The sequence below is a fragment of the Heliconius melpomene genome, chromosome 15, assembly GCF_056956725.1.
Source record: "Heliconius melpomene rosina isolate 202511_hmr_F chromosome 15, ASM5695672v1, whole genome shotgun sequence".
Classification (NCBI taxonomy): Eukaryota; Metazoa; Arthropoda; class Insecta; order Lepidoptera; family Nymphalidae; genus Heliconius; species Heliconius melpomene.
In genome coordinates this window covers 555,927-570,052 of record NC_140403.1, presented here as the reverse complement: position 1 = coordinate 570,052, position 14,126 = coordinate 555,927, and the positions used below count along the sequence as shown (strand labels likewise).

Here is a 14,126-nt window from a genome sequence, read left to right as displayed (position 1 = left end):
TTTGTTCCATGCTGTATCTTGCATATAACTGGGTGAGCAACCTAATGTTAAGACATTTCATTACCCACTTTACACCCAATTTATGAGACATTTCGTGATGAATTAACGCAACACCGCGCTTTGTCTTCGAGATCGATTTCATTCCTTCGAGTCGCACCCACAACCCAGCCCACAATCTCCACATAGAAGGAAGTGAAAATAATTCATTCTCTCGTGTAAGATATGAACCCATAGTCATCACGTTTAAAGTCAGAAAACGCACGATCATAGTTTGTAAATTCAAAAAGAAATTCAAAAAATAATGCATGGGGTGCTTTGGCCCCGCCCGTACAGTTAGAGGTTAACACTAGGTTCCCTCAGCCTACCCTGGGATACATGTGTCTCATGCATAGTAGTGATACGTGATATAAAACGTTAAAGTTAAAATCAATATTAAAATCTCAGCTCCATTCTTTTATTTACACAATTGATCACGCTAAGCCCGACCTTCTGATTGGAGGGCTAATATTTGTTTGTAATTTCCGAAGGGGATTTCCATAGATTTATTTTGTATTTTATACTTTGTATACTTTACCTTCCGTTGGTGTTTTTGTCAATTAAGTATAGTAATTTTAGTGATTTTAGAAAAAAAATGTTTGAGGTGGAGGGGTCGGTGCCCGGTCTAGAAAAAATTAATAAAAAAATATTTTGCGGACTTTTATTTGTATCTATTGTGACTTCTCACATCTTGCCAATTTCATAATTATAGGTCGACGACAAATATCCTATAGGATTTCATGCTCGTATTTTCTCTGTGTCTCAAGAGACTGCAATTGAATATTTAATTTATTTCAGCCTGATACCTCTGTGCGATCTTAACGACAGACGGAGGATATTTTTTTACGGAAACGTAAAAATGGAATCCTTATAGGATCACTTCCTTGTGCATCTGTCAGTCTGTCTGTCAGTCTATGGGCGGGCCTCACAACCACTTGACCGTTAGTTCGTCTAACAATAAGGTGATTCTATAACAATTCCGCGTTCTATTTAGAGGTGCGGAACCCTAAATACGCAATCGCCAAAATAATCATATATGTGTGACACACAAATTAATCTTGTAGAAGATTATACCCTTAATAGGATATCATGAGGGACAGTTTATAGTTCTAGTTAATATTTGGAGGATCCTAAGCTTCAACATTTAGGCTCTAAACTTAGTTAATACTCAACTAGCTTAAAACGATATAAATTAGTTAATATCCTTCTTTGGATTTAGTGAAAATAAAAATATCGTTTTAGCTTTATGCACATAGTAGGGCAGGCTGAGGGAACCTGGAAACGCTCAATTGTTAAATCGTTGCGTGTTGAGGGAGGGAAAATATTAAAAATTTAATACACCCCACCATCCCCCCACCCCCAAGTGGGAGTCCACAATCATTACGTTTACAGTCACTGGCTTTAGCCCTTGTGCCACGCCGACCCCAACAAAAATCCTTATTAATTGATAGCAAACTAGGTTTCTTAAACTTAGTATACACGAATATAAACGTTTAGACCACCACAACTACGAGTATCTAACTTCTCTGTATGAAATTGGATATTTAGTATTAAAATACTCTAGGTTCACTCTGTATCCCGCACATAAATCTCCACTTTTCACTACAACTCTCTTTTTTATTGCAGGTAATGTACTGCCCTCCACTCTACACCGAGGGGATGTCGGGGAGACCACAGCCGACGAAAACCACACGCACCGGAAATGGAAACTCTTGCCACGATATCGTCTGAGAATCGTTGAGAAGCCGCACGCATATTACATCGGATCAGGCTACTATAGTATAAATGTAATTGTATCTAGAAAAGATATATGCATATATGCAAGGATACATTTGCATATACACATATACATAATATGCATATATGCATGTTACAATATATAATTATATTGTACAATTCGCGTGCGGCTCCTTTTATCACAACCTATAAGACATGAAAAGAGTATTAAAATTATAATATTTAAAATTATTGTAGCTGTGTCATATTTTAATATAAATAAATTCTAATATCTATATATATATATATATGAATGATTATTTATTTTTGTCTAAATGAAACTTCGTAGAATAGAATAAATGTAAATATAATGTATTATAGCTGTTTTAGTTCATTATAAAAATATATTGTAAATATTATTTTGTAAATATTAATTATTATATAGAAATAATATATTTCAATTGCATTATCATATTTATTGAGCCCAAATATGGTAATGCAACTCTGTATATAGAAGAAATGAACTTTAATATATAATTACTAATATAACTAACTACGTATCGTATATTATATACATATAGATACATCGAAATAAGTAGTTTACGAATTATTTTTTTGTTTAAATAAAAAATGCTTGATTTCGTTGTATTTTTTTTAAGAAAAACGTAAACTAGTCTAATTTAGTGAATATTTAAAGCATAAAATGCTATTATATTCCAATATGATGTTGATTTTAAGGTTATTAGGCGTAAGGTAGTTTTGTTCGTTACTACAGAATGTACTGTTCAAGCTTTGTGATCATGAAAGTAAATGTTTTAAATAAACTTGTAAGGGGTTTTTTTCTGGCACTTACACGTGCTCATTTCCTAATTTCAGATATTACGTATGCTAGCAAATTATTTTCATACACCAAAGAAAAAAAATAAGTTGTTGTAATAGTAACATCGACTCCCAAATATATTTTTTTTCACTAAAATATTTTTAAAAAAAATATTCAACAATAAAGATCTCTTTCAGACAACCAGTGAAATTGAATAGGTGATAATAAGCACCTCATAGAGAACTGCATTTATTTAAATTTAAAAAACAAATAAAGGATTAAAAACTACTACAATATTTTTGTGTGAAATGACACAGTTTCTAAATATAAAACAAGAAAGGATTTAATGACAGTCCTTTTGGCTTTTACTTCCTATTGATATAGGATATCCGACTTCTACTCACCCGCACGTCCACTTCACTAATGACCTCGCTTCTTTGTACTGAAACCTTATTGAAGTAAACTATTAGCTATAAAATAAATAAACTTGTTAGAATATTTTATGTATTTATCTTCATGCTATATCTCGCATATAGCAGGGTAGGCAGAGGATACCTAGTGTTAACACACTTCGTTCTCCACTTTTCCGCCGTATTTTCCAGGCATTTCGTGTTAAGTGGCATAAGTCAACACCGCGCTTTTGCCTTGTTACCAAAATAATGAAGTCGATTTCAATATTAAATAAATGTTCATAAATAATAATTTATTCGCCCGAGTCATAATCGAACCCACAACCGCCGCGCGAACGCGAACGATGTCGCCTTATAAAGCTAGTTTCATTATATATTTCAAAACCGTAGGTAGCGTTCACTAGCTGAAGTGTCTGTCTTAAACGTTTTCACGCTTCACCGCCGCAACCGAACGTGAAAGGCATTCGAAGATAGTTTCAAAAGATTTGTCATAAGTGGGTTATATTTTCTGAGCGGAAATGCCAGTTGGAAATTAAATGGTTTTAGAATTCGGTGCTTCTATTATAGTATTTTGAAATGATATTCCTTATGGAGTTTCATCTTATGACTTAGCTATTTCTTCTCCTCATTTAGTCGGAATTTCTTTAACTTTAAGGGCAATTAACTTTATTTCTACCGTTATTAATATTCTTTAAACTTTAATAAAAATTTATGAATTTCAATTTAAATTAAAGATCTTTTGATCAATTGTCATTATTTGTTTGAGCTGTAGAACTTAATTCGTCGATTTTGAGACTTTTTTTTTGGTTTCATGCTGTAGCTTGCATGCGGAGAGAACCTAGTATTAAGACACTCCCGTTGTCCACGCATGTCAGTGTCAAAGTAGGCATAAAGTGAAAATCGATGATTCATAACACTAACCCACCCCCCTCCCTCCCTCCCCGCTACAGTTTTCCATAGTTCGGTCCCATTTATCCCGATGTTTCCATTATTTTTTGCCAACTTACATAGTAATAGATCCTCGGGAAGTAGGTAGGGGAGAGCGGGGCTAAAAGTTACCGAGGTAAGTTGTTCCGATGGAAATAATTTCGCGGAGAAAAGTGATAGGAATATTTAGTAAACATAGAGTGAAATGCAATGTGATAGCGCACCCATGGCCATCATATTGAATAATCTAGTGGCACCCGAAACCAATGGAATAGCACACGTGTGTCGCTGGTGCACGTTTGTAAATATTTTCGTATTTGATATTTTTGGCCTGTCTCACAAATTTTAACGATTAGCCTCGAGTATTTTAGTGTTTCTTTTACATATATTATCTACTATTTCGAAACACTATTTGTAAATTTTTGTTGTTTTTCCTAATCTTATTTATATTAATTTTTTTTTCAACACGTGTTTTTGGGGCTAGATGTTCCCTTTTTTTGGGGCATGTTGTGACCTCGGAAAAACTTTCGCTAATTCATTTATACCAATAATGGGATGTAAATATTGTAATTTTTTATACTAAAAAGTATTGTAATTTAGTAACATGCGGACTTATGCTCGAAAATCAACTCGAGGTTATGTGTCATATGAGTTGTTGCAAAAAGCAGCGGATGTAGTTTTCAAAGATTACAGGAATAAGATAAAAACTGTTACCAAAATATTACATATACATATTGAGCGCGAAAAGATAAAGCTATAAAATCTTTGTTTACTATTTAGGCTTAACAAAATCAAAATAAGTTTTATTTTATGTAAAATTATCTTTTACTTTTTAGTTCGTTGTTTTTCGGTTCAGTTATTTTTTTTTTTTCAAAATTAATTCTTTTTACCATTTTAAATGATAAGTAACCTTAAAAACGATACTTTTTAAATGAGTGTTGGTTGTGGTGGTAGTGGTTGTTAAGTGAGTGAGTGAGTGAGTGAGTGGCATCTGTTGTGATATGTAAAACTTGATTCAATTAGGTATTATTTTTGTGGAAACTAACATTTTGGTATATTGACAATAAAATACATAAAAAAATATTCGGGCGAATTGGGAACCTCTCCCTTTTTTGAAGTCGGTTAAAAATGAAAACATATTTTTTGAGGTTGGTTGAAAAGAAATGCAACGATGCGGAATCTTACTTCTGACAATAATTTTAATAAATTTTTCCCTTGTAACTATTCCAGTATAATTAAAATTTACCAAAATAAAAACATTTTTTCTCAATTTTGACCAGATTTTGTAATCGGAACCTAACCAAAGTTTCATCAAACTATCCTTGAAGTGTATTCTTTCAAATAATAAAAAATCATTGGAATCGGTTGGCGTGATATTGAGTTATTCGTCATTTTGTCGCACACATACCAATACAAATTTAATACTTATGTTATTTTCTCATAGATACCATTGTCAAAAATAGAATAAATAAAAATTGGTTCCCACATGGGAAGCACTACTTTTCAAATAAAAAAAATAATCAAAATTGGTTCACCTAATCAAAAGTTATGAACTAACATAATTCCATAAAAAAAACAGTCGAATTGATAATCTCCTTTTTTTACAGAAGTCGGTTAAAAAAGATTTGCTTTTGCGCCTGATGATTATTATGATACTGTTGATTATTCCCTAAATAAACAGGCTTTATTCGATTTTTTTTTTTTTTTTTTATGGAAAAAGGACAAGGCAAACGAGCGTTCGGGTCATCTGATGATGATCACCGCCGCCCACGACCCCGTGCAGCACCAGAGGAGCTACAGGGGATTATTTATTGTTTTTTATTGTGCAAATAATAGCTTTAAAAAATATGGTAACAATTTACCCCGGTCTATTAACAACTTGCCCCAAGTCGGGGTAAGTTGTTACTTTCCGACTTCAGTCACAAAAAATTCATAATAAAAAAGTCTTACAAAGAATACCTCAAATTACTGTTTTAATTGCAAGTCTAGATATGTAAGTTGAATTTGACTATATTGTATAAATACTCAAATGAAGTCTCAAAATTTATACGAAATGCGATAAAAAATCCATACACTCTAGTTTTTTTTTTTGTAGGTTGATATTAATTTTAGCTTGAGATCTCAACTTCTTAAAAAAAGATCTTGTATGGATCCTATATGGGCTATATTTTTTTCTTTCGGGATACAGAACTCTAAAAAGTTTCCCTTTACTTACCAAAATGCTCAGGTAAAAAGTAAACCTGAATATACGCTTAATTAGTTATACTTAAAAAAATTATCGCTAACGCTAACTAAATTATGTAAAATTTATATTGCATGCATACATTTTGCACGCAAAAATATTTTTCTAAGAAAACCGGCTAAGTTAAGTAATTATTGCGTTTTAAAATTGTAATTATGCTTTCAATTTTGCATTTTGAGTAGAAAACATTATAAACACATTTGCAGTAGGTACTTACATAATAAATATGTATGTGGCCAGTCGTGGCGCGGAGACACAAGCGTGTGGTGTACACGCCACAGGTTGTGGGTCCGATTTCCACTCGAGAAAATGAAACTCGCTTTTGTAACAAAGCGCGGCGTTGAATTCCGCATGCAATGCCTTTAGAATTCGGGGGAAAGTGAAAGCGAAGTGTCTTAATGAAAATATTTATTTAAATGTTAGTAGTACGTAAGCAATTCAGATTATTAAATAAATAAATGTGTAGTTTAAGCGGGCGGAGCCGCGAGCGGGTCACTAGTAATTAATAAAAGTTTATAAAATGAGGTTATTTTAAAATTGCAGTCATATCATCTGTATACAGGCCGAGGACCATGACAGGTTTTTCTTTAGAAACTTTAATTTATGATCAGGATTTGCATAATCGACTTCATTTTAACTACCTTTTATAATTTCTTTCCCTTGAATTATAAATTTATAAACTTTGAAACTGATATACGCGGGATATGCCGTGAAGCTGGTTCACAGAAGTGAACTTATACATCTTTTATATACTTTGAACTTTGTTTCTTTTACATTAAAATTATTAACAACAATCTGGTTTTTATATCTTTTGACATTGACAACATTTATAGAGACAAGTTTACATCGTTTTATATGGTTTATTTACTTGTAAAGATATTCATAGCAATATTGTTGCACAATGCGTCACCTGTATACTGGACTTGTATGTTATTTGGTAATGTAGATTGAATCAGCATTACCAGGCATCGCCTTATTAGATATGTCGCAGATAGCAGGGTAGGCAGAGGGAACCTGCGAGTCTAGTATTAAGATACTCCGTCCCCATAAACACACTTCGGTCCCCACTCTCCGCCGAATTCTTGAAGCATTGTGATTTGAGTGGCGGGACTCAACGCTGCTCAAAATTTCGTGAGTATGTAGGGTTTATTATGTAATACTTTTTTCCAAATATTGTCCAATTCAAAGATGAAATCAGATAATAAAAATAAAAGTGATAATTTCCTTTCTTTAAAGTCGGCTAAGAATAACATTTTATACGCATATATATAATATAAGTATATAAGACGATTAATTTGAAAGATTGCTGAAATGAGGGTAACGTAATTGAATATTGAAATGAAGCCAAATGTTAATATAATTCATATTAGCGTTTAGAATATTCATTCATTTTGATTGTGATCAATATTGACTGAGACATTTATATCATTACCCAATTTAAGAATGGCTGGCTGTTCTTGATTTATTACAATTTAGCATATTTCATATTTATTATTATACGTCGTGGCGCAGCGGTGGGGATTCGATTCCCACTCATTGGAATAAGTATTTTCATTTTTACGCTCTACTCAGAAGACAAAGTGTTATCAGTTTAATCGGTATATATGTGATTAATTATAAGATTCTTAATAAAAATTTCGATAGCGTTTTTATGTTAATCTATAACATTATCTTTTCAAGGTATAAAAAAGGTATTTAGGTAATCAAGAGGTATTTATTTAATTAAAATTAAAAATATATATTATTTTAATTTTGGTGGCACAGGTGTTATATTTTATACGCCTGTCTGAAAGTTAGTTATGGATGTCTGAACGATGTTTAGCTCCTAATCGCGTCGTTGATGGTTGAGAGGCTGAAATTCAGTCACTATAGGCGAATAATTTTGAGAATGGTTCAACCAATTCTATTTTATATTAACAAACTATATTATTTCAATTAGAATCCATCACCAAAAATTTACAATAATAATAATAAATTCTACGTTATAGAAAATTACGAAATAAGCTAATGAGTAATTTTATTAGGACGGTATCAATATTGTTCGTTAGAATTAATTTTATTAATTGAATTCATCGTAGCGTTGCTGAAAGGAAAATTGATCAAAGCTAATAATTTCCATCATTCAGTTTTTAAAGGAAATAATATGATGAATCTCGCTGTCTTATAAAAAAAATATTTCACGCTCTATCCCGCACGATGCACGTTAAGTAGAGCGAAAGATAGTGTCAAGACGCTCTGTTCTCCACTTTACAATACTCAGTTTCAGGCAGGGTGGATAAAAAGTAAACTTAATAAGAAATAAGAAAAAGCTTATAAGACTCCTAAAAAAACTCAAACTTGATTTACTGAATACAATAACGAGAAAAAAATAGTATGTTATAAATCACCGAACCGAGTTTTCGCATCTCACTGACTCCAGAGTATGAGCTTCATATTAAAAAGTCGCTTATTTATTACCTGTACTGCCGAATGTGATCGTAAATTATGTATGGAAAAAGAATTAAAAATCAGCAGGGTAGGAACCTGGTGTTACATTCCGTTGCCGTCGAATTTTTGGAGATATTGCGTGTTGAGTGGCGGAACTCAACGCCACGCTTTACTCCGACACCAGAGCGAAGAAATGGAATTATAAATTTAGAAAGATATTTCATTTCCTCCAGTGCAAATCGAGCCCACAACCTCTGGCATGTCCAGTCGCGCGTGGTGGCACTGCGCCACGACTAGCCTCAATTTTATATGTTTTATAATTATAATTGAAAACTATTATAATTTAATATTATTCATTTTCTCGATTTTTATATTTTTTTGGCTTTACACTTTATCCCTAGCGTCGTATGAAAAAAAATATATTTTATTTTTTTATATTTGTATACATATCATAAAGTGCTTCCAAGACAATATTTATCTACCGAGCTTAGCAACCGTTGTATCCTGGATCGGAAATTGTCCAGCTATAGTTTCACCATAAAATTACTTTGACATACGAACAGCCGAATCTATAAGGGATCTGCTTTCTACCTTTTAGTGTTGGAACGCCAAAAATCTAAAGATAATCCTATAAATGGTCAAAAATACAAAGAAAATTGTAATGGGTTCACATCCGGCTTTAGACATTGAACGGTGACAGGGAAAAATTTTTTTTTTTTTCACGTAAAAACACAATAACTCATGAATAGTAAACACGGTCGACGGGAAATCGATGAAAGAGCTTAGCTGAAGTATAATTTATCATACTTTGATTGATCATTTGTCGATCTGTTAACTCTATGCATTCAGGTCAGACGGTTTTACTTTGACATGGGTGTTCTTGGCGACAAAAAGGAAAATAGTGAGCATATTAGAATTGCTTGTAAGGATTTCAACCTGTACTTTGTGTCCTAATAGTTCTTTATATTTTTTTGGCACAGTGTATGTCTGTAAACGGGCGTTAAATTAAAACAGAGTTAGTGTAAATACCGAAGCGCTACCAGCGGGACTAAATCTGTAATCTTAAGGGTATATTTATATCGCAGTTAAGGTTAATAATACATTTCTTTTATATTTTTTCGTTAGGCATTTGGGGCTTTTCTCAAACTTACACAACTTCGACAAACTTCGACAATAATAGGGTACGCAAAGGGAACTTGTGTTAAGACGAATCTGTCTGTTGAATTTTCGAGACATTGCTGGAGTGGCGGAACTGAATGGGAGTGAAACGCTTGTGCCACTACGACATGACAGCTTCTATTTACAGGGTGAGTCATATTGAACTTTCCGGTTTTGGAAGGACGTTGCACGAAGAAGGGAAGGAGTAGAAGGGTGGGGATGGTGTCATTAGACGCGCCATGACATGCAGTTTTAGTGTGAGCAATGGCTTGGTCGGGACAACATCGTGCGTTCGTAGTTGAAGAGTTTATTAAAAATGGCGGCTCCGTGATCACAACACAGCGTGCGTTCCGTTTACATTTTGCTATTGGTCGACGTGATCCCATTCCCACTGGACCAACAATCAGAAATTGGGTATCAAATTTTAGAGCAACTCAACGCAATTGCAGAGTTTGGTGTGTGGGGTCCCTATTTTTTTGAAGAAGATGGTCAAGTCGTCACAGTTACCTCTGCTCGGTATTGCGACATGCTTGAAACTTTTCTGAAACCGAAATTGGAGGAATTAACGCAGAATCATGACAACGATAACATCTGGTTCCAACAAGATGGTGCTACAGCCCATACATCCAGGCGTTCAATGGAAATCCTGCGACAAATGTTTCCCGGTCATCTCATTTCTTTGCGAGGTGACGTTGGGTGGCCGCCGAGATCACCTGATTTAACCCCCTGCGATTTCTTTCTCTGGGGTTACCTGAAGGAAAAGGTGTACACGCATCGTCCCCGAACCAACGATGAACTGAAGGCTGCAATCACGGAAGAAATCAATGCTATTCCGCTGAATATGACTCGACGAGTAATGGACAACTTCCGGGAAAGGCTTCAGCAGTGTGTGGTCAATGGAGGTAGACATTTACAGGATATCATTTTTAAAACCAACTAAATTAAAACTGCATGTTATGTGCTTTCAAACAATAAAATATTTTTTACTGCATGTCGCTTTGTTTTTAATACACACCTTATTGAAATCGGAAAGTTCAATATGACTCACCCTGTATTTACACATTTATTTATATTTCCGTACCTTTTTACCAACCACCACTTGCCCGACTTAATTGGGTTTTTTAATAAGGGATTTGGATTTCATTTGTGCATTTACTTAGATAGTTGTTCTTCTCTCTTCTTAGCATTTGTTTGTACAAACCAATGTTACATACTGTGTTTACATATGTGTATATGATGCGTTATACATTTTATTCCATAATATTTATAAAAGTCAATCACTTGCTTAAATAAAATAAAAAAACAAATTAGGTACTTTAAATAATATCAACTAGAATTTGAAATGCGTGGATACTATAAACCTCACAAAAAAATACTAATTATTTTAACCACTCTTGTACTGTTTGTTATCTTAATTAAATATGAGAATAAGTAGAAATTATATATAATGAACAGATATTTAAATCATCCCGATATGACTTTAAGATTCCGAAAAAGAGAAAAAGTAAACAAAATTAATAAATAATAAACTTCTGTTTTTGAGTTTTTTCATTGTACACTCGTAACTATGTATCTCAAATAAAATTAACATAAATGGTAAAAACCTTATAAATTAATATAAATAAAACGTAGCAATGAAGCAGAAGTAAGAAGCACAAGTTACCAGAGTTCAATCAAGCTAATCCAATATTAGTTGTAAAAACTAAAATATATACTTTGTGAACTTTTAATTGAATTAAACAGCTGTAGAAGTGGTTGATATACGAGTGGTTGAAAGACTTCACATTTCACTTCCCACTTTTAGTGTGCAATTGGGTGTTGAGTGGCGGAACTCAATGCACTGCGCCGCTGCTTGACTTCTATGCAGCTTCACGCTGAATCCCGAAGAGCTGGCACACCAGGAAACTTAATGTTGAAACACCCCGACCCCAGCACTTCCTTTCTCCCACTTTCCGCCAAATTCTGGAGGCATAGCGTGAGTTGAGTGGCGGAAGTCAACGACGTGCTTTCCGAAGCCTTTTTCGCGCTTTTCTTGTTGCCAGTGCAAAGAAATTAAAATATTATGTGGAAATCGAAATCACAAACTGTCGCGTTACGAGCTACGACTGGTCCCTAATCTACGTAATATATTTTATTAATTGCATATAGTCGTGTAAGTAGCATGAGTAATGGCGTTTAGCGCTGTAGGCAAACAATTATAATAAGCAAGAGGTACCTACTCGCGTGACATATCAGCGCCTTTCAATCTACAAATAGCAATTTGAATATAAATGAAGCCGTCATGGCGCAGTGGTACAAGCGTGTGACTGTAGATACGACGGTTTTGTGTTCGATTCCCACTAGAATGAAGAAACATTTAATATTTTTATTATTTAGCTCTGATAACTTGGCATAGCGCGACGTTAAGTTCCGCCACTCAACGCGCAATGCTTCAAAAATTCCGCGGAAAGTGGAAATTGGAAGTATCTTAACACTAGGTTCTCAGATTCCCTCTGAGCAATGAAAAAAAATTGCAATATTTGAATATAAAATATCTAATTACTGAGGCCGTCTCACGGAAAACTCGACAGTTGTGGGTTTGATTCCCACGCGGAAGAATATATGTACGAAGTGTGTACCTAACAAAAACTTAGTAAACTTTTTGTTTAAGAAGAAATCTACTTAGTTGTGACATTTCACATTTTTTTTGCCTTCTTATGAGAGAGAAAAAAAATATTTCCTGAATGGGAATCGAATCCACAATAATTACAGTCAACCTGTGCCGCTGCTCAACGACGGTCTCCAAAGAATATATAATAAGATATTATTTTACCAAGATATTCGTCTTATAAAGTTTATAATTTCATACATTTATTAAAACTTACTTCGTCCATAATTACATATACTCCGTTAAAGTAACTTGTGCGTACATAGATGTATAAAGTAGGTCAAAGTATTTTTATAATATATTTATAAGATACTAGAAGCGCCACGTGGCTACACCCGCTCCCTTTTGGGTTCCGTACCTAAAAAGGTAAAAATGGGACCCTTATAGCATCATTTTGTTGTCCATCTGCTTTTCTACATATCTATCTAGATACACGCGCACTTGCACTTGCACAATAAAAGTACCCATAATACTGATACAGCTTTTTCTATATTATTATACATACAGCTATTATATATCTATATATATGTACTAAATCCGTTTTTAAAATCGGTTAATAAAAGCTACAAATATTTATAGCTTAACAAATTTAAAGCAAAATCGCAACCTTAGCATCACATATTATAATGTTTGCTGCTTAGACCGACAGAGCAGAGATAAGACGAGTTACTGTAAATATATGCAAAGTTGAATTACTTTAGTAAAATAAATTTGCTTACGATGGTTTTTTTAGATTATATTATATTTTAAATTAATTATATATATTAACTAGCGACCCTCTTGCGGCTTCGCCCGCTTTTACTATTGGATTATTCATATAATGTATGTTTGCAAAACACTTAAGATAATGTGAAAATTAATTAAACCCTAATGCAACCCGTATGTCCATAGTTTCAATAAGGATTTTCCAATTGTTTTACACAGCAAGAATTTTTTAGTAGGTACCGTAATTTTAAATCTGTGCTACTAATCTTTTCAAGTACTTATTAAAATATATTTAAATGACTATTTTAAGTGTTTCACCTACTAATAACTACTACAAAATTCAAATTCAAATTCAAAATATTCTTTATTCAAATAAACTTATAATAAGCACTTTTGAATGGTCGAATGAACATATGAACAAAAAGCTACCACCGGTTCGGAAGGCAGTTCTGCTGAGAAGAGCCGGCAAGAAACTCAACAGTTGCTCTTTTCAAAATCAATGGTACAATCTATTACATTAGTTGGCAGCTATCCTGCATTACATTCAATAGACATTAATTCCATACATGTTTGTCCTCTAAGTATTCTTGAACAGTGTAATAAGCTTTACTTGTTAGAATTTTTTTTACTGATATTTTAAATTTTGGAAGTGGCAAATCTAGAATACACTGTGAAATTTTATTATATACACGTATGCTCAGACCCATAAAAGATTTATTAACTTTTTGGAGGCGAAAATTTGGAGTAACAATCTTATCTTTATTTCTCGTTTCTATCGTATGATTGTCACTATGTTTACTATGCCAATGTATATTTTGTCGGACAAAGAGAATATTATAGTATATAAATTGGGAAGCAACTGTAAGAATACCTGCATCTTTGAAAACATCTCGCAGAGAATCTCGCGCTCTTAGTTTATAAATATATCTCACGGCTCTTTTTTGGAGGATAAATATTGAATTTATGTCTGAAGCACTGCCCCATAGCAGCATTCCATAAGATAAAATACTATGGAAATAGCTATAGTAGACTAAAAAT

The 14,126-nt window shown here is 33.4% G+C and overlaps 1 protein-coding gene across 1 annotated transcript in view; it reads left to right on the top strand.

The window, feature by feature from the left end:
* AstA-R1 (allatostatin A receptor 1) overlaps positions 1–2,576 on the top strand; it is an 80,817-nt gene extending 78,241 nt beyond the window's left edge. The window contains exon 5 of the mRNA XM_085198681.1: positions 1,663–2,576. Coding sequence (XP_085054807.1) covers positions 1,663–1,767 — 105 coding nt within the window. The 3' untranslated portion in view covers positions 1,768–2,576. The remainder of the gene's footprint in view (positions 1–1,662) is intronic.
* The last annotated feature ends 11,550 nt before the right edge of the window (positions 2,577–14,126 follow it).